The sequence below is a fragment of the Quercus robur genome, chromosome 9 (genome assembly GCF_932294415.1).
Source record: "Quercus robur chromosome 9, dhQueRobu3.1, whole genome shotgun sequence".
In the NCBI taxonomy this organism is placed as follows: domain Eukaryota; kingdom Viridiplantae; phylum Streptophyta; class Magnoliopsida; order Fagales; family Fagaceae; genus Quercus; species Quercus robur.
Window position 1 is genome coordinate 32,378,247 of NC_065542.1, and position 22,288 is coordinate 32,400,534.

A 22,288-nucleotide genomic window follows, 5' to 3' on the forward strand; every position below is an offset into this window, starting at 1 on the left:
AGATACCCTATCTGTTGTGGTTTATGAAATTCAGTTTTTCAAAACTGTTTTTCATCCAATCCGTGAGTATGTGTTTAGATCTTCTTTTCTCTCAATCCTAAACATATATAAGGATTATTTTAAGGGCTATAAAAGGTTACACAAGTTGCACAAGTGTAGAGCAAAAGTCTTGTTCATGCAAATTGTGATCAGAGACAGAATTTGCCCTAGTTCATCTTTCTCTTGAAGAACCTGCCGTGTTTTGTACATCGGAGGGTTTTGTGACCAAGGAGCTTCTTGATCTTCATAGTGTGATGAACTGAAGAACTTTACAGCCAACATTCTTCTCAAGTTGGTGATTAAGTCACGTATTGGGATCCGCGCATCTATTGGTTAGTCACGTACTGGGAGCCGTGCATTGAAAGGAGAGATTGTCACTACAAAACAAGTCCAATTGGGTATTGGGGTAAGAGTTCAACTATAGGTTGGTATAAAGTACTGGGATTCCTTTACTTGTAACCGCTTGTTTTGATAATAATGGATTCTCGGGAGTGATGACCTTAAAATCACCCAGTGGAGTTTTTGCTGTGTAGGTTTTCCCCATTCGTAAACAAATCACCGTGTCAATTTATTTTCCGCTGCATACTTAGTTTAATTGGTGATTTGTTTGTGCTACCACGCATATTGCATATTAATTTGATTAATTAATAAACTTGACTAATTAATCAATTAATTCATCACAAAGGGTCAATACATTCTTGGCTTATCAAAAGATATTTAAATTCACAAAGCTAGAGAGAGAGAGGGGGAGTGAAATCGTCCATGGTGGTCTAAAGAGAGGGAGGCTATGGAGGGGGTAGAGAGAGAGAGAAATGGCCATGGATTGATCTAAAGAGAGAAGGGTTAGGGTTTCAACTTTGAATGGGATGAGAGGGAGGCTAGGATTTGAATTTGATATGAGAGAGGGAGGCTGGAGTTTGATGAGGGAGAGGAGGCTGGGGTTTGATAAATTTATATTAGGATAATTTTTGTAAATAAAATTTATTAGTAAGGGCAGTTTTGTCAATTGCTAAATTATTATATTCTCCCACAATAGGTAATGTAAGATTACCCCCATTTAAGAAGGTGATGTGATTAAGGTAATGTGATGTATTTTGTAATCTTGCATTACCTTAATGTTAGAAAAAATTAGGTGAACCAATCACCTTAATGTCATATTACTGTGATGTGCATCAAATCAAGTGCACATCATGGTGAACCAAACGTCTTTTAAAAGTTATCTTTGTACTAGGACATATATACGTATAAATACGTCCCTATTTCCAATTTTGATAGAAACTACAAAATTTCCTTGTTGAATCTAGCTATTATGTTCATGTTGAGCTATTATTGTGGTCATTGGAAAATACATGGGAAGCAAGGTGATGTAGAACAAATAGTACAAGCTTTCCTGGAGTAGCAAGGGTGCTGAAAGTCGCAGCGCAAGATCAAGGGGGTGCTAGTAGAGGCCATCGGGGTGATAGTGTTAGAATTGTATGAAATTTGGTAGGTCGAAGGAAAACGACATTTTGATCTAGACTCGAGTATCGAGTGTAGCCTAAATTTAGGCAAATTCCTTCGTTGAGGCCTCGAAAATGGTGTTTTTTGCTATTTATAATAATATTTTTTTTCCTTATAAATTTTAGTTTAAAAGTTAGAATAAGGTTCAGTGTGTTTTGGGACGTCTCTTAGAGATAATATTTTCAATTTCTGCAATTATTTCAATCTTGCTATTTTTGGCAAAAAATACTATTTTGCCACCTTATGACGTGATTAGTAAGAATTAGGGTTTCTGGGCGTTTTCCTAGCCGCCTTAGAGTTTCTTTTTATTATTTAAACATATTGTAGGCCCTAGGGCAGTTCAGTTTTCAAATTTATAAAAAATATAGACTTTGTCTGTTTCTCTTTACTGGGTTCTAGAACCCAATCACCTTTTGGATTCAAGGGATTCCTTGTGAATTCGAGGTTTTCATTTAGAAGCTAACATGTTTAGTTTCTTTTTTCCATTCAAAAAGTAACATGGTTGTTTTTTTGTAGCTTCTGCAACATCACAAGGAAGCAGACAAAAATGGCCAAATAACACTATTTAACGAAATATGTAGTAATATATCACTATTTGCAAAATATTTTGGAGAATACCACTGTTTTGAAATTTGTGTTTAAGAAAATCGAGTTCTACATGTAACTTGAGTTCACAGAAATCGAATTCTATATTTAAAAAAAGGGTACCATGATGGCACCTAGTAATCTAAAATTTAGAGTTAAAAATGTCATGTGAAACTCGAGTTTATAAAACTTGTGTTTTGTGTAATGTGAAACTCGAATGCACTGAAATCAAGTTCCATGTAAATATTAATGTGGAACTTGAATCCAGGGAAATCGAGTTCTATGTAAATATTAATGTGGAACTCAATTTCATGTAGTACAAATTACAGTGACTTTTACCTACCAAGGAGGCACAATTATTGAATGGAATCACAATTACTGTGTTTTCAAATGCTAAGAAAACCATCAATAAAAAAATTTCATGTCACTGCACCTCCAAATCCAAAAATCCTTTTTTAAATCATAACGTGCAGCAACAATTTTAATAAGGTGCACTCTTCACCACATACCATTATTGACAGGATTAACCATGCTTGTTCTATTGTCTACCCGTAACTTCCTGCTCTTTAGAGATCTAAGTTTCAAAGGCCACCAAAAAAGAAAAAAGGATGCCATATTTCATGAAATAGTATCTTGCATTAATTATATAGAAAATATTTGGAGGGTATGGAAAAGGTAGGAGAGAATACCTGCAATGATTCTGGTAGACATCATCAAGCTGATAGTACACATATATAGGCTACTTCATTCGCTTCGCTTCAATACCTTTCCAGATAGAGATAAACAATAAAATAGAAGTTAAGTTTATCCACATTGTAAACTTAGGAACTAGAGATTTAAAAAAAAAAAAAAAAAAACTTTCTGTCACTCTAAAATCACAGTAAGTATCAGAGAATGATATTGCCAGAGACGTATCACAGTGGGTATCACAGTGGCTTTGTGCTTTGACTTCACTGCTACCACTACTACAGCAATTGATTACTACTATAGAAACAAGGAACTTGATTTCAGTGAGATCGATTTTAACATTACACGGAACTCAAGTTCTATGTGCTATTTTTAATTCTAAATTCCAGATCATTAGATGCCACCGTGCATGGCACAATTTTTATGAAACACAATTTCTATAAACTCGAGTTACATATAGAATTCGAAGCTTTTTAAACTCAAGTTTCAAAATAGTGAAATTTTCCAAAATATCTCGCGGACAATGATATATTATTACATATTTTGGCAAATAGTACTATTTGCCCAAGGAAGTGTACACTACAGGTGGATTTAGTTTTGTGCGTTTTGGAATTTGGTCCATTGATTTATTTTGGATTGGATTGGAGGATTAGATGAGCTCTTTGGTTTGTTTCCCCAAGTGATGCTTGAGACACTTTACTGCTCGCCTTACAAATTGAACATTCATCAATCACGAAAAAGTAATTCAAATATTTATTTATTATAATGTTTAAGTAATACTAATTATATTATTGCCATATTAATTTGTAATTTTTTAATGGTAAAATTTATAGTAGTTTTAACATTTTTTTTTCTCCAAATAATTGGGGAAAATTGGACTTTATCACCCTAAACTATACCTCAAATTACACTTTGTATCATAAATTTTTTAAATACACGTTTTGCACCCTCAACTATCACTCTTGTTATGTGAAAAAGCTGAAGTCATTCTCAAAAATTAGCCCAAACCAAGACTCGATGCGCCTCAGTCTTTCCTGTGCCACATGCAGTTAGCAAAGTGCTTCATGCTCGTCATAAGCCTCTCACACTTGCAAGTTCATCCCCTCTCTATTTGTGCCGTATGTATATCTTTAATCATGCCACATCACATACTTGCCACCTCATCTGCCTCTATCTTTCCCCATGTCAAACCTAATAGGGACTCAATCCCACGTCAGTGCTTGCCACATTAGCATCCAGCGCCACTTTAGCATCAATTAAGATTGACCCGACTTGAGCCCAATCTGTAAGTTAGATCCGATTCGAACTGTAAATCAAATCGTTGACTAAGGTTGACACTTTTCACTTATTTGTATCTTACTCTGTTTCTTGGGTAGATTCTAATTTTGGAGTATGTTTTCTCACATAAGTAGACATGGCAAAACGGGTGGGTTGGGTTGGGTTTGGGTCGGGTCAATCGGGTTGTGGGTCAAATGGGTTGCGGGTCAAAAAAAGTCATTTTAAGTGGGTTAAAAACGGGTTTGGGTCAATCGGGTTGCAAGTCGGGTTAGGTCGGTTTGACCCGTATTTTTCACATGAATTTTTTTAATTTTTTTATAAAGAAAACAATATGTATTTTCCATTTGGAAAGTTATGCAATAAATTACTTGATGTAAAATGCATTACTTTGAATTCACCACTTATATCAAGAATGAACTCAGTTAAACTTATTAATACTTATTCAATAATTTTAAAATTATACAAATCCTAACATTGCTATCTAAAACAAAATAACATAAAAATAAGTAAAAAAAATACACAAGTTTTATTTATATACAATATTAACATTCCAAAAAAAAAAAAAAATTACATATGACTTATTGGATAACTCATTTGATAAAGAATAAAAACATATAAGAAATTTACAATCTTGAAAATTAATTTTATAATCTATTATCAATTGTGGTTGGCACTCTATTTCAATTTGAGATGTACATTAATGTTTGATTGTTTACTTATTTATTCATGGTCTCTTTTATGAATATCATATCATTGTTAAGCAACACACACTCTAGGAAATATCATAATTATTTTAAAAAGATGTTTATTTTGGACATAAATAGGTCTAAGCATTCATAATTTATGCTAATTTGATACTTTGACTTTATTATTTTCACACTTGTGAATGTTTCTCACACATGATACAATTTTAAATCTATGTTTTTAACTTTACTGTAACCATGTTATCTTAACATGTATTTTGCTATTTGATATCTAAAAATCTTTACTCATTACAAAACGCTTAACCATTCATCTTTCAATTAATTTGCATATAGTTATGTAAATGTATCAATTATTTCCTTAATTAAAACTCATAACAAACAATTAAACCAATCATTCTCAAAAAAAAGAAAAAAAAAAAAAAAAACCAATATTGTTTTAATTTTACTACTTCTTTTTACCCAAAAAAAAAAAAAAACGTTTAAAAAAAATGGTTTGGGTTCAGGTTGGGTCGCAAGTTGGGTTGGGTCGAGTCACGGGTCAATCTGTTTTTGCTTCGAATAAAAAAAAAGGAGTTCAAGTCAGGTATTTTTCGGGTTGGGTCGGGTTAGAAAATTTTGACCCGTTTTGCCATATTTACATATAAGGCTCCCAAGTCACAAAAATGGGCCCATTTCTTATCCTTTTTTAGTTTAATCTATGCAAAATTTGTCAACTCACTCACATGCGTCATGATGATATGAAGCTTACATTTGATTATAAGCCGATTTTCCTCAAGCTAGTGTACCTGGTCTTCGGCCATATTAGCCAGTCTTTGGTCACTAATGCAACCGTTCTAAGGTTTGTGTAGCCATATTCAGACATTTGTCTTTCTACCAGAATAATTTAACAAGAGAAGGGCTGCTAAGATAATTTAGAAACTTTGTGGTAGCCACTGATACTTTTGTTTAGAGTAGGGGTCGAAGTTAATATTAAAAAGTTATAGAGGCTTGTAGAAATTTAGTTTGACCACGTGAATTGTGAATTGACATAATAATATAATATAAATTTCAAGAACTTAAAATACGCATGACAGTTCTACTTCTCCCTTCATCTTTATATGTTTTCGCAGTTACACAATTTATAGATACGCATATGGCTTTTAGAGAGGTAGATGTTGGAGTGAATCCAAGAGCTATGGAAGTTGATTCTGGAGAGAAGCGTCTAAACGAGCTTGGATACAAGCAAGAACTCAGAAGAGAAATGGTACAAATGATACTTTGGTTATATGTGTTTTATTTATATATGTATTTAAACAAAAAATCTTGGAATTCTAATTGATGTGTTTTGAATTAAGGACATCCAGAAACTTTTTATTTGATATTACATAAATGTTGATGGGGTTTTCTGAATAATATGTATGGAACCATTGAGATGAAAAAATTTCCTCTCTTCTTTTGGAAATTGCAGAGTTTATTCAAGACATTCGCAATAACATTTTCGGCCATGGCTTTTTTTGTTGGAACACCGCTGTACGGGCCAAGCCTACTTTATGCAGGCCCTGCAAGCTTGATATGGGGTTACGTTGTGGTCACATTCTTCACCTGGTTTGTTGGATTCGCCATGGCTGAGATATGCTCATCATTTCCAGTATGCATCATTCTCTTCTTCTTCTTTTTTTAGTTTCTTCTCTAATGTTACTCAGATTCACTGTTTTTATAATAGTATATACTATAATTCTGCTCATATCATGGTGGGAAAAAACAAGTAGCCCTGGCCGGCAGCTTTCTTGACTTGATTGGTGGCAGAGTTTGAAAGAGTCTTCTGACTTTTGTGAATATTGTGTCTATTTGTCAAAATTTTTAGCTTTTACCTCTCTTTTTTTTTTCTCCCAGTTATTTATTTATATATTTAAAATTTAACAAAATTAGTTTTTAGATTTTTGTCACAAATTTAGTATAAAAAATATAAAAATTGTATATATATATATATATTTTTTATATATAAATATATGCAAATAAGTTATTGGAAACTACGGATATCCAAGTAAACATTCATAATCTTCTTCCCGTCCTTTATACCAATGATGAAAAACTTTCTTAATTCCTCTTTCTACCCCATATTTTGCTTCTTTTTCTTCTTAATTAGGAATATTGTTTTTCAGATATAAACTGATTAGAAGACAACAATTAATTTGACAGTGGAAACATTTAACAGACCACTGGCTCCCTTTATTTCTGGACTGCCCATTTGGCTGGACCCCGATGGGGGCCATTTGCATCATGGTGCTGCGCTTGGCTTGAAACCATAGGTCTCATTTCTGGAATTGGCGCACAGGTACTGCCACTCTTTTAAAGTACTTTTTTTTTCCCAGAGAACCTTACTTCATTCGGCACTAATTAAAACTTTCTGACGTTGATGATGTTATAAATGCCGATATTATTGTAACACTAGCTAGTTATAATGTTTGTGATTTCAAATATATTTAGAATTGGTTCTCATTACAAAATTTACATTTCTTCTTTTTTTATGTTGCTCCTTTCTTACTATTATTAGGCATACTCAGCAGCACAGACATTGCAGATAATAATTCTGTTGTCTACGGGAACAAACAAGGGCGGAGGCTACTTTGCACCAAAGAGTGTATTTTTGTGTATATACATTATCCTTATCATCATATGGGCGGTGCTCAACTCCTTTGCATTACAAGTCATCGCATTCCTCAACGTCATTTCCGTATGGTGGCAGGTGTGCTTAATTTTCAACAATGTGCTTCTCAAATTAAAAAAAAAATAATAATAAAAAAATCTATCTAATTCTCAGATTTTATATACTATATTGTAAGAAATCTTCTACTTGATCTAGTGTGCAACGCCTACCTGCAAGTCAAAGCACCCTTTAGCTGACTTTTTCTTTACCCAATAAGTTTTCTCCTTTTTGAGTCGAAGTACCTAATACATCAACAGGAAAAGGTGAAATTTTGCTTGTGGCTAGCTTACAAGATTTTTTAATTAAAGAAGCGGAGTGCCAACTTTTGTCTAGACTATTCCAAAACTCCATAAATCGATAGTGTCGACGTTACACCAATCCACTAAGCCCACCGCCCAAGTACCCACTGCCGTAAGGGTGGATAGCTTACAAGCTTACACGATAGATTGTTGCTCCGACAATTACTCCAGATTTCTTAAAATAGAAGCAATGAATTAAAACCTCTTCATCTTTGTGTACACGTCTCATGCTAATATCCTATAAATTTGGAAAATGATGATAGCCTCTATGATTATGATTAAGCAGTAAAGATTCATAACTTCAACGTTCAGAGTAATTGAAGCACCTTTTTAGTTTTTACTATATTCCGCGAATACTTAAGAATTTGTCCAACTTTTGCATAGAAATATATATATATATATATATATATATGAAGATTGGATTAAGATCCTTTAGCTTGCTTAGTATAACTTATTTTAGAGTTTTAAAATTCTATTCATTTATCTTGAAATGAGTAGATTAGCGTCATCAATATTTAAAAAATATTAATTGTTATTATATTTGATATCTTTTTCTTCAATTATTAATGATATGGAAAAATCCAATTTACTCATTTTAAATTGAATGGATAAAATTTTGAAAACTCTAAAGTATACTAATTCATGTGGATCAATTTACTTCTTATTGACATGTCATGAGAGAATGCAGGTAATAGGCGGATCCGTTGTAATTATAGGTCTTCCACTTATATCAACCTCAACACAATCAGCATCATATGTGTTTACTCATTTTGAAACATCTCCTGAGGCAACTGGAATACATAGTAAACCTTATGCAATAATTTTATCAGTACTTCTAAGCCAGTACTGCTTGTATGGCTACGACACTGCAGCTCATCTAACTGAGGAAACAAAAGGCGCTGACAGAACAGGTCCTATGGCCATTCTTTCTTGTATAGGAATCATTTCAACATTTGGATGGGCTTATATCTTAGCTCTAACTTTCTGTATCCAGGTATATATGATTAGTATGAAGAGTTTGGCTTTTGTTTCAGAATTTCATTCGCCTGACCATTAAGTTTGACATTAGACAATGTTGTTACTGCAGGATCCAGCCTATTTATTTGACACAAACAATGAGACAGCTGGTGCACTTGTACCAGCACAAATAATATATGATGTGTTTAATCAAAGGTATCATAGTGGCACAGGAGCCATAATTATCCTCTGTATCATTTGGGGAACCTTCTTCTTTTGTGGGCTCTCAGTCACAACCGGTGCTGCTAGAGTAGTAAGCAAAACTGAAAATCTCTCTCTTTGGTTGTTTCCTAGTTCAACTATTATAATTTTATAACAATAAGAGTGATCTTGGAGATATTAAAAATTATTATATAAATCTTACGTACTGATGCTATTGAATTGAACCAATTACTTTCATTATCAAGTTAACTTTTTTTTTTTTTTTTTCCTCAATAGTATGATCAAATCAGTTAGTTAGCCTTTAGTAATAAAATTGACAATATCAGAGTGTTCAATTTTTGTTTGTTTGTTTGTTTTTTTTTTTTTTGTTTTTTTTTCGCAATCCATAACCTGCGCTAAAAATGTCAATGCATGTATATTTTCTATTCCCTAGGTTTATGCTCTATCAAGGGATGGAGGAATTCCATTTTCACCAATCTGGACAAAACTACATCCAAAGTACAAGAATCCAACAAATGCGGTGTGGTTGTGTGCGGCCATTTCCATTATCTTAGGACTTCCCATCTTGAAACTCAATGTGATTTTCACTGCCATCCTCTCAATTAGTACAGTTGGATGGGTGGGTAGCTATGCTGTCCCGATTTTCGCAAGGCTGGTCATGGATGAGAAGCATTTTACACCAGGTCCCTTCTATTTGGGTAGAGCAAGCAAGCCAGTTTGCTTGATATCTTTCATATATATATGTTATACCTGCGCAGCTTTTCTATTACCAACTCTTTATCCTCTCCGATGGGATACTTTCAACTATGCACCTATAGCCATCTCTGTAGCATTGGCACTCATACTGCTTTGGTGGTTCTTGGATGCAAGGAAATGGTTCAAGGGACCAGTAAGGAATATTGACGTACAGAATGGAGTCCATTGAAGTTAGAAGTTTTATCATAAAGAAAAAATTAATGAAGTTGTTCGAGAAGAGTATTTCATCATTCTACTTCAAATCATGTAAACTGATTGAAAAGAGCACTAAAAGTTATCTTTATACTAAGATATATATATGTGTATCAAGAACTTGCATCCCTATTTTCAGTATTGATAGAAACTACAAAATTTCCTTGTTGAATCCAAGAGAACCTGAATTGCATAACCTCAATAATTTTAGTCAATACATAAAATTTTATAATAATGTGAACAAAACAATGACGTACAGACCCACATCACATAAGTGTCCATTTTGACATTAGTTTATTTAGGTTTTCATTTTGTTTAAATGTAAATTAAAATATACTTAGAATTGAAAAAAGTTGACTTTTTAAAAAAACTGTACATTAACAAAATAAGTTTACTGACAAACTGACATTTGAATTTATGGTTATTGTAAAATACAAAGAGAAAGAAAAAAAAACTTGTATGGATCGCTTTCTGCTTTAAATCTCAACTTTAATATTTATAGTTAAACTTGTTACACACAAATTGTTTTACATAAATTTACACACTCTAAAAAACAACTGAAATCGTGACTTGAAGTCATGATTTCTAAGTCACGATTTCAGTTTGCTTTTTGGGTACGCGTAAAACATTTTTTTTTTTTGGTATAAAACTTCTTATGTGCAACAAGCACTATTTAATTTTAATACTCTTGGCTGGGAAGGTTAACCAAGCTGGATCTTATTCAAGTTTCAGAGACAGAGAGAAGAGGATTGGCCACAAGTTATTATTCAAACTCATGTGTACCAACGTGGTCCCTGCCCAATAACAATATATAACAGACATTAAAATATTGTAGCAATTGGAAGTCATATCTAGCTAGATGCTTAGAAAGATTTCTAATTCATCTTTTCTTTTTTTTTAATTGCTTTTTTTACTAGGCCACCCTCTACCTATTTTGTTGATGCCTAAACATGCACCTACTCTTATAATTTTTTTTGTAAAGTTTTTAATAGTTGAATAAGAGATCTGTGATTCAATCCCATCTATACTAAAAATCGATTGGTATTTTGGTCTAATGATAAAGAGCTATTATCAGGAATGGATATCATAGATTAAAACTCTTAAATAAAAATATTAATCTCATTTCCATAATAAAAAGACTAATATAAGATAGTATTTAAGCAAGCACATTTATTGGTTTAGTAAATGCACCTATTATTTAGAAGACTAGTAAATTGCCCATGCGATGCATGGGTTATTTTGTGATATTTTATGTAAGACGGTTTTCGAAAATATTGCACATATATTAAAAAAAAAAAAAAGTAAACTAAATTATAGTAAAGAGACATATACATTTTGAGATATTAAAAATTAGTTTAGTAGCTTTACTGAACTTTTGTAGCATTCTTAAGGTAATATTTATTTATTTATTTTTAACATGAAAACAAAAATAAATGCAAAAGAGTAATAGAACCATGAAAATCAACTAATTTGTGTTGTATTCATAGATTGCATACCATGAAATGAAAGCGTGCCCAACTCTTTTACCTTCTTCCACTCATCAATAGTGCGACAATAAGACATGGTGTGGACAAGTGCGTATGCATGTGTCTTATAAATAATTTAAAACCGTGGTAGAATATGGTTTTACATTGCGCACCAAATATTCTTTCTACTTATATACCCAAAAACAAAAACTATCCTTCCAAATTACCCAAACTTACATCATATTTAAGCCCCTAATTTAAAAAGCAAAAAGAAAAAAATTATCCATAGACGTTTCGGCGGCTTGATGGTAGTGGGAGGCCAGTATAATGAAGGTGACAGTTAATAGTCCTTTATTTATTTGTTTATTTTTTTCTTTTGTTTTTAATACTAATATAGTAGTTCAAACAATTAATGAAATAACAGTAAGAGTAAGCTAATATAAACTTTTAGGTAACAGTAAAAAAAACACCTAATGAAAAAAGGTAAAAAATTATTAAATACAAAATTAAAGCACCATATGGTAGGACCTCATGCATTTTCTCATGAGGTCTATGCACGTATATGATGATTTTATTTTTTGGCTAAATATAACCGGGAAATTCAAAGAACGTGTGAAGACTAAATGCACTTGTTATCTAGTAGAATTTTTTGCGGGGCTAAATATAATAAGGAAATTCAAAGAACGCGCGTGAATACTAAATGCACTTGTTATTTAGTACTTTTTTCTGGCGGGGGGATACTTATAATTAATAAGGAAATTCAAAGAACGTGAAGACTTGGCAATTGGCATTGAATTAATTAATAATAATGCATTTTTATATGCAAATAACTTGTAACAGAATATCCTTGCTTCAAAGTCATATATTCTTTACATTTTATACGTCTTCAAGTTTTCTCTTGACTCGCCAGTAAAACCAATGCGACGACTAAATGCAAATGCAATGCAAGCAGAATGCCCGCATTTTAGTTTCAAATATTCTTTTCATTTATATAATTTGGTCTAAGTTCAACTTTCGTCATTGAATTAAAAAAATTTTAATTTCATTTTTAAAATGTTTAAAAGATTTCAGGTTTATACTCTATCTAATTATAATAAGGTCATGTTAGTTTTCTAATGGGTCGCATCAACATTATGCATGCCTACGAGAATGTAATATTTTTCACGATTGGTGGACCAAAACAAGAAATTGATTAAATAAAAGTCTCATCTTATTTTTTATTTTTTTAATTATAAAATCTTAAAAGTTTATTGAGCTCTTCTCTATGTGGTATTTCACTATTTCCACTAACGGATGCATTGGCGGAGGGAGGGGGCCAAGGGGCATGCTACCATGGCCCCCCTTAGATTTTAAAAATCCTTGCTACTTACCTCTCTCTCTCTCTCTCTCTCTCTCTCTCTCTCTCTCTCTCTATATATATATATATATATATATATTTTTTTTATAGAGATTTTAACAAATGCCCCCTAATTTTTTTTTTTTTTTGAAATTGCACTAGATTTATGTAAATTGTACTAGTACATCAAATTTTTTTTCCCCTTTTGCTTTAATTCCTCTTATATCATTTAACCAAAGTCAAAGCGTATTCAACAAACTTTTTTATTTTTTTTTATTTTAAAGTTTATGTAAATAACTAATGTATATATATTTTTTTCCCGTTTATTACTCTTATAAAGTTTTATTGTTATGTAGCTCATTAAACCAAAGTATATTTGAGAATAATAAACTTTACCAATTGAGTTAACTGAAACCCACTTTATAGTTTACAAACTGATTGTGTAAAAAAAAAAAAAAAAAAAAAAAACTATAATATACTATTAATTCCTAAAATTTACCTATTAAGCACATTTGATTCCTAAAATTTTAAGTGAGCGTCATTATTTCTTTAGTTAACTTCATTTTTTTGTTAATGTATCTAACAGAATAACGATAGATATATATATATATATATATATTATCATGCAACAATTAATTATTAAAAAAATTACAGATCAGCATTTGACATGATTCTAACCCAAATCTAACCCAAACTCGGTTTCCTTTCAAAATATCCCAAAATCTTCCCAATGCTGAAATACTGTTAAAAGTTAAAACAAGCCCGATAGAGCTGTTATGTTCATGTGGAGCTATTATTGTTGTCTTCGGCAAATACATGGGAAGCAAGGAAGCAAACACTACAGGTGCGTTTAGTTTTGTACGTTTTGGAATTTGGCCCATTGATTTATTTTGGATTGGGTTGAAAGATGAGATGAGCTATCTGGTTTGTTTCCCCAAGTGATGATAGAGATACTATACCACAAGTCTTACATACTGACCATTTATTAGTAGTGGTAATTCGAGTTCACGTGTCGGATTTGTGCCGTGTGACTTATAAGTATCCAATTGTATGGGTTAATACTAACTTGACATGTTTATTAAACGGGTTAAGATTCCTTAACCCTAACACGACCCATTTATTAAACGAGTTAGTTGTGTCGACCTGTTTATCAGATTTTATCCAAAAAAAAATTAGTATTAACCAAATTGATATGAATTATGAAAAACCAATTATATATATATATATATATATATTTATATATATATTTAATATAAAATTCAGAACTAACGAGTAACTGCATCACAAATAATCATTCAAAACTAAAACATATCTCAATATCACAAATAATCAATCATAATATGTCAAAGAAAATAAATCGTAACAACTAATAAGTTTATATACATAGGATTTGAAGGTTATATTGGTAAAATGTCATTTAATTAAATGGGCTAGACAGGTCAAATGGGTTTCATGGGTTGGACACTAACCCAACCTGTTTATCAAACGGGTCAGTCATGTCAACTCGAACATGACACTAACTCATTAAGCCTCAACCTATAACTTGCTAATTTCGTGTCATGTCATATCAAGTTTGTGAGTCATGTCCAATTTTGTCACCCCTACTATTTACTAATCACAAAAAAAGTAATTCAAATATTGCCACATCAGTTTATAAGTATTTAATAGTTAAATTTATAGTAGTTTTGACATTATCTTTTTCTCCCAATAATTGAGAAGAGAGGGTGATAAAAGTAATAAAAAATGAATTAAAAAAAAAAGGGTAAAAGTGAAGATAAGTGGGGAAGTGAATTTGCTTGAAACTAAAAGTGCTATTCTTCATTGAAATTTAGTTTTGAGATTGCGGATGAAATAGCTCAATCCCGAGTGAGTTTTTCATTCCTTGAAGACATTGAACAAATTTGGAAATTGAACTATTTCAATGGATTTACTTTTTATTTCTATCGAGCTGTGTTTTTATTTAAGGATTTGAGAGATTTGGGGATATTTTAAATAGAAACCAGGTTTGGGTTAGATTTTGGTTAAAATCGGTCTAAATGCTGATGTGTAAGTTCTTTAATAAAAAATGTGGGGGAACCCACTATAATAAAATGAATACAATCACACATTCTTTATTCATCCACCACTACATATTCCTTTGAGCACCTACAACCACATATTTCTTTATAAAAGGAAGGAAGACCTATTTGATTGGGGGGCCCACTGTCTCCTTCTTTTTAATTCTCCTAGGACATTGGCCTTCTTAGGGACTATTTCTTATTTGTTTGAGGAGACCTTTTAGAGTCCTCTATTTGACTTGGCCAATTAGACTCGCTCAAGGACTCCCTTTGTTCGAGGAGACCTTCCGAGTTACTCTCTCCAACCTTCTCGGGGGCACTCGCTAACTTGGCTGAGGAGACTTGCTCGATGACTCCCTTTATCCAAGGAGACCTTATGGAGTACTCTCTCCGACCTGCTCAAGGACACTCTCTGACTTGGCTTAGTAGACTTTCCTAAGGATTCCTTCTGTTTGATTAGACCTTTCGAAGTATTCTCTCTGACCTGAAGACCTTTCTAACTTAGACCCTCTCAGGGACACTTTCTAACTTGCCCAATGACGCCTTTTGTCCAAGAAGGCCTTCTGATGTATTCTCTCTGACCCTCTCAGGGACATTCCCTAACTTGGCTGAAGAGACTTGCTCGATGGCATTTTCTCGAGGACTTTTTTTACCACTCTCAGGTATACACTCTTTAACCCTCTCAGGTACACTCTACCTTTCAGGCACCCTCTCCCAACGACACTATCCCGATGACTCATGATGTACTTAGTTTCTGTAGAGCTTCCTTCAATTAACAAATTTATTAAAGGAAAGTCAACTGAACCAAATTTGAACACACTATAAAAAAGATTGCCATGAATTAGAATAAATAAATAAAAAGTGCCGTGCCCAAATGTCAATACTCGGTTAGACATTCACATTGGCCATAAAAAAAAGGCTAGCCGAAGTTAACTTAGGAACTAATAGTGCTCAATAGATAAATTTTAGAAATCAATAAATGTATTTTAGCCTAATATATATATACATACACACATACTCACACAAACATAAAGACTAACTTGATGTAAATATTTTTGTTAAATATATTAAAAAAAATGTATGCTATATCATGTCATAGTTATGCTTTATGGATAAATCACACACTCACACACATTATTAATTAATAAGTAAATCTTTATTGTTGGGTATTCACGTGTGAATGAAATTTCACATAGAATAACAATGAAAAGAAAAATTAGTTAATATAACATAGTTGAATTTAAACTTATAAATTTAAGTTTTTAGGTTAAGTGGTATATCTATATGTTATATTAATTACTCAAAAAAAATTATTAAAAAAAAAAAAAAAAAAAAAAACTACTCAATTAGAGTCTCCCCAACTACGTCTTGATAGCATCTTTATTCAATTTCTTGAACTTTCTTATTCCTGCTCAATCTCTTGGCTTTTCATTAAACATTATGTAAAAAGAACAAAAAACCGTTGCATATATAGGACTTAAAAAGGAATGTACATAACAGAAGTTCAGTGGTACAAAAAGGGATTACAAGCGAAGTTGTGGAGAGAAGAATGAATGGCGGCTATACATGAAAGGAAATTCAAACTATAGTTATTAACTAGCATTTGGACCAGTTGAAATACACTCCCGCTGCTTTGATTGTTTCCCTGCTATGATCATCGCTTGGACTTGGACCAAGGCAAGTGATGCCAAAAGTATCATGAAGAAAGTCAAACAAGCCACAAACATCTTTCTTGTTACGTATTGAATTGAACCTTTTATATTTGTCGTTGAATATTTATTTTACTCCACCAGTTAGCTTATTACACTTGGTGATGACAACGGTCAGCTGCTTCTACTTTCCTCATGAAGTCAAATTAAGCCACTATGTGTATGATACTTTATATTTTGTTGCAACCGTCAAGTTCACTCAAACAGTAACTTTCCTATCCTACACCTGCGAAATGACTAATTCGTCTTCCACCACCTTTCCTATTCTGTTCAGATTATACAGGACTTGAGATGATGACTAATTCAAAACAACTAGTTTCATTATCTTAACTTTCAATAGAAACTTGAAAAAATAATTAATATTATTCCTGTCTATGCCCCTAACAACTATTGGAAACTCAATAAGTAGTTCTTGATGTAATGCCGAGTTTAAGTGATAAGAAGACAGCAATGACCACACATGTGAGTCCCTTTTTTTCATTCAGCAGAAAGAATTTGTGATCCCAATATATTAAAACCTATCCTAACATTTCAGTCCAATAATAATAAAAGAAACTTGTATTTAAATAATGACAAATTCTATATCTAAAAAAATAAAATAAAATAAAGTTAAGGATTGAAGCATTGAGCATGTGGCCTGGTGGGTGGGTGGAGACAAAAGACTAAATTTTGTAAGAGTCTGAAAATTTTATTCAAACTTTTCAGCTTTCAATCAGCCATTCACTTGGGGCAGACAAAACAAAGTACGGGGAAAGGAAGATTTTGAGAAAGTCTAGTAACGTACCTAAATTCACAACATGCTTAAGTTTACATCACCTTATTATTGGTGCTTCTAATTTTTTATTATTGGTGAATCTGTGTATTAGTATTGAAATCTAATCACACAATGACACCCAAAAAGTTGTGAACTTTGGTGTGATTGTAGGCACTTTTATTTTGTTGAAAGATGATTTTATTCCACCTGTAAGCTTACGCTTGGTGATGACTATATTCAGCTGCTTCCACTTTCCTCAAGTCAAATTAAGCAAGCCACTAAGTATGAGTATGATCCTTTCTATTTTGTTGCAACCTTGGTGTCCACTCAACTAGCTAGTAATCTTCATATCCTACACCTGATAATAATGACTAATTCTTCTTCCACCATCTTTCCTATTCTGTTCAGATTCATACACTGACTTAATTGAGATCGTGACCGATTCAAAACTAGTCTCATAATTGTCAAACTTTCCATAGAAACTTGAGTTCAGAGATGAACACGAATGTTGGCATCACTCAGCAAGCTTTGGAAATGGATTCTGGAGAGAAGCGTCTCCATGAGCTTGGATACAAGCAAGAGTTGAGAAGAGAGATGGTTTGTCTGAAACCTTCCATATCTCAAAAGTCATATATGCTAATTTAGTTTTGATACATATTTCATACTTCTATGTTGGGTCTCGTAAAGAATACTTAACACTGTTAATATATGCATTCTTCTTCTTTTTTCTTTTGGGTTTCTTCAGACTCTATTCAAGACGCTTGCAATAACATTTTCAAGCATAGCAGTTTTCTCTGGAACACCACTATATGGCCCAAGCCTACGTTATGCTGGTCCTGCAAGCTTAATATGGGGATGGGTGGTAGTCACATTTTTCACCTGGTTTGTTGGACTAGCCTTGGCTGAGATATGCTCCTCCTTCCCAGTATGTTTCCTTTTTGTTATATTTTTTTTTTCTCCTTGATTACTCCTTGCACAAACGGGTTGTTTGAAAGTTTACCCTTTTTAGTTTCATTTAGATGTACCATATCCAACACACACACACGCACACAAATGTATTGTCTATAGTTTTCATGAGTAATCAATCATTCGATTTCTAGTGAACAATCGAGATTCCTTATTAATACAAGAACACCACTAGATTTTCAAAATCCATGAAAGGATTTCTCAATTCTCCATCCTGGAAATGAAGGCATATGGGTAAAAATTTAGGTGTAACCACATGACTCAATTTGGTTGAGGAAATTAAGGTTCAGCAACTAGAAAACCATACCAAACTTCTTTTGCCCTTTCATATTACACTGCTGGGATTTTATGCTCTTACACTAGTTTTTTTTACTTCTGTTCACATTTACTTTCATGTGTTAAAATGTAGACATTTCTACATGAAATTGATATAAAAATGGATGTAAAATAGTGCAAGAGGAAATTTATATTAAAAAAAATTCACTTTGTCAAAACACACCTTCAAGAACCCCTGTTCTTACGGACTAAACTCTTCATTTTCGGGTCAATGGATGAAGGAAAATTATTATATGACTCAAACATTTTACACAAAGTGTGATAAAATGTGGAAACCAGGTGGCCATCTTTTTCAAGAATATCTACATTTTATATATGGCTCGTACAAAGTGAAAATTCCTGGTGTGAGACTTCACCAATGTTTACTGAAAGAAATTATTACATACCTCTAGGATCGGTTTTCACATTGCCAACCACACCTCTGTGTCATTGCTCATGGTTTTTCTCTTATATTTCCCTCTTTTTTTTTTTTAATTTTCTCTCAATTTAGAATTTACTAAACTTATAGTTGATCTTGGTTGTGGAAACATTGAACAGACCACAGGTTCTCTTTATTTCTGGGCTGCCCACTTGGCTGGACCCAAGTGGGGGCCATTTGCATCATGGTGTTGTGCTTGGCTCGAGACCATCGGAGTTGTTTCTGGAATGGGTGCTCAGGTTAATTTGGCAACTTCCTCTCAACATATTTCCTGCTGCATTCTAAATTTATTATACAAATATAATGGACTACAGAAAACTATAAACTTGCAATGGTAAGAAGTAATATTTCTTTTTTCTTTTTAATTTGTGCTTATTTTAGGCCTATTCAGGAGCTCAGGCATTACAAATGATCATTCTTTTGTCCACTGGTACAAACAAGGGTGGAGGCTACTTTGCACCACGAAGTGTATTTTTGGCTATATATATGGGCCTAATCATCATATGGGCGGTACTCAATACGTTCGCGTTGAACCTAATAGCATTCCTCGACATAATTTCCATATGGTGGCAGGTGTGCTATGTAGTAATATTTTGTTTCTCAAATATCTTCTTTGCAAGTTTATGTCTTACTTAGGATGAGTTTGGTTCAGTTTGAACTTGTGCAATTTAAAAATGTGGTGGTTATGTATTGCGTTTTGTTGAGATTTGGAATTGTCGCCCAGGAGTTCCCTTGCATAAGCACAAAAAATCATGTTTACTGGTCCAGAAGGGGAAAAAATTTTGTCAAACACAATGGGTCAACATCTACTTGGCTGGCAATACTTTAGGCAAGTATTACAGGTCTTGCTAATGTGTGCTCTATGTTAGTTCGTTTAGACCCCTGTAAACTAGATTGTTTAATTTAATTAATAAACCAAATTGTTATCTAGGTTTAATATTCAAATCAATTAGATATGTTTTTGTTCTTGGTTTGCCAATTTACATAAAATTAGAACCTAAACATTTATTCCTAAATATTTAGAACCTAACGCTCTAAGAATATAGATTAAGTAATCATTATAAATTGCAATTCACATTTTTTAAATAGAAAATTGTGCATTAATAATTCATGGGCATGCATGCACAAATTCATTGTGTTTGCATGTATTCTTTTTATATATACACACATATAATTAATAAAATATTAAATACAACTTAACTTTAAGGCATTAGTTAACATAAACAAATAATATAATATAATCGATTGCATCAACAAGTGGGTACATATAGTTGGCGATTTTCTTATAAATTCCTTATGGATTTTTTTTCAACTTACATGCCATTAGTGTTATAATTTAGGTAATTGGTGGTATGGTGGTGATTATAATGCTCCCTATCGTGGCACAGCCAACAAAACCAGCTTCTTATGTGTTCACTCATTTTGAGACATCTCCCGAGTCAACTGGAATACAAAGCAAACCTTATGCAATTATATTATCAGTACTTCTAAGCAGCTATAGTCTATATGGTTATGACACGGCAGCTCATCTAACAGAGGAAACAAAAGGGGCAGATAGAACTGGTCCTATTGCTATTCTTTCTAGTATTGGAATCGTCACCTTATTCGGATGGGCTTATTATATAGCTCTTACCTTCAGCATTCATGTATGTTTCTAATAGTTGGATCCTTTCTTTTTCTTTTTCTTTTTAATTTTAAATTTACTTTAGCAAAGATAGCTTGAAGATGACTTGAGGTTGTAATTTCGGTGTAGGATCTTAACTATTTATACGATGTGAACAATGAGACAGCCGGTGCACTTGTACCAGCACAGATACTTTATGATGCTTTCCATGGGAGGTTTAACAATTCAGCTGGGGCTATTGTGTTTCTATGTATCATCTGGGTGTCATACTTCTTTTGTGGGCTTTCAGTTACCACTAGTGCTGCTAGAGTAGTAAGTATATCTCTCTCTGTCTCTCTCTCTCTGTCTCTCTCTCTCTCTCTCTGCGCTAGTAGGTGTTGATGATAGGATGATAGGAACTATTGAGTTTGGCATTGTGTCTACTTCTCCAGTGCACGCGACACAAAAACACTGGCATGTGTCTAAAAATGTCTACATGTCACTTTCGTGTCCCATCTAGTGTATCACATCCACAACTAATCTTGAGGTCATTCAAGGAGTCTTGAGAACTCATAGTTCTTTTCTTCTTCTATATTTCTTTTTTATTTTTTCAATCTAGGAATGGCAATAAACAACTTGGTTTCTTCTTCTTCTTTTTATAGGTTTATGCTCTATCAAGGGATAGAGGAATCCCATTTTCACCAATATGGAGAAGAGTTCACCCAAAGCGCAAGGTTCCAACAAATGCTGTGTGGTTCTGTGCAGCCATCAGCATCATTCTTGGCCTGCCCATCTTGAAACTTGATGTAGTTTTCACTGCCATCATTTCTATAAGTACAATTGGATGGGTGGGAGGCTATGCTGTCCCAATTTTCGCCAGGCTAGTTATGGCAGAGGAAAATTTCAAACCAGGACCGTTCTATTTGGGTAAAGCAAGAAGGCCAATTTGCTTGGTGGCCTTCCTGTGGATATGTTATACCTGTTCGACCTTCTTATTGCCAACAACCTACCCCCTCCAATGGAAAACTTTTAATTATGCACCAATAGCCCTCGCTGTAGCATTGACACTGATAATGCTTTGGTGGTTCTTGGATGCAAGGAAATGGTTCGAGGGACCGGTAAGAGATTTTGAGAAACAAGATGGAGACATTTGAATGTAAATTGCAAAGTTGATTAAATGTTGAACCATGGTACAACATAAGAAACACTTCGGCTTTCATTTTTATTTTTAACTAGTCACAGGACCGCGCGTTGCGCGTAATTATTTTTTTATGGTGATCTCATTATTATTATTATTATTTTGTAATTTGAACTAATTTAATGAAAACTAATGCATTTCATAATCATATTTATCACAAAATAATTTTTTTATTATTGTAGAATTGTTTTATTTAAAATTTGAAACCTTAATTCTACCATAGTTTGTTGACTAATTTTTACATCTCTAAGTCAATTAAACACGTTTTGCATGCTACATGTAAACCTTCTTTTCCATAAGGGTTGAAATAATGTGCGTAATATTTTTTTTTTTTTCTATGGAAGTTAAAAAGAATAAAATTCACCTTGTCTTGATGTTTTCTAAAAATTAAATTTGGAGATTCTCTTTCAATAATTGTGAAAATTCCAAGTAATAATTCAGAAGGTAATACATGTTACATGTTCATGCTTTGATTGTGTAATTGTATGATTGATTTGGGTTGTAATATATAAGTTGAATATGGTGATGTATATCCAAAAG

The 22,288-nt window shown here is 32.9% G+C and overlaps 2 protein-coding genes across 5 annotated transcripts; both read left to right on the plus strand.

The window, feature by feature from the left end:
* Positions 1-5,870: 5,870 nt before the first annotated feature.
* LOC126701255 (amino-acid permease BAT1 homolog) lies at positions 5,871-10,101 on the plus strand. The gene is made up of 7 exons (XM_050399365.1): positions 5,871-6,036; positions 6,241-6,420; positions 6,988-7,107; positions 7,327-7,518; positions 8,467-8,772; positions 8,866-9,048; positions 9,391-10,101. Exons 1-7 carry the CDS (start codon positions 5,926-5,928, stop codon positions 9,880-9,882), a joined length of 1,584 nt encoding a protein of 527 aa, XP_050255322.1. The 5' UTR covers positions 5,871-5,925; the 3' UTR covers positions 9,883-10,101.
* Positions 10,102-17,312: 7,211 nt separating this feature from the next.
* LOC126701256 (amino-acid permease BAT1-like) lies at positions 17,313-21,852 on the plus strand. 4 transcript variants are annotated; one of them, XM_050399368.1, is made up of 8 exons: positions 17,315-17,515; positions 17,636-17,824; positions 17,973-18,152; positions 19,067-19,186; positions 19,329-19,520; positions 20,288-20,593; positions 20,701-20,883; positions 21,213-21,852. In XM_050399368.1, exons 2-8 carry the CDS (start codon positions 17,723-17,725, stop codon positions 21,702-21,704), a joined length of 1,575 nt encoding a protein of 524 aa, XP_050255325.1. In that variant the 5' UTR covers positions 17,315-17,515; positions 17,636-17,722; the 3' UTR covers positions 21,705-21,852. The 4 variants fall into 4 exon arrangements, with proteins under 4 accessions (XP_050255326.1, XP_050255325.1, XP_050255324.1 ...); XM_050399367.1 differs by having other exon boundaries at positions 17,315-17,509; XM_050399369.1 differs by having other exon boundaries at positions 17,313-17,824; positions 20,336-20,593.
* The last annotated feature ends 436 nt before the right edge of the window (positions 21,853-22,288 follow it).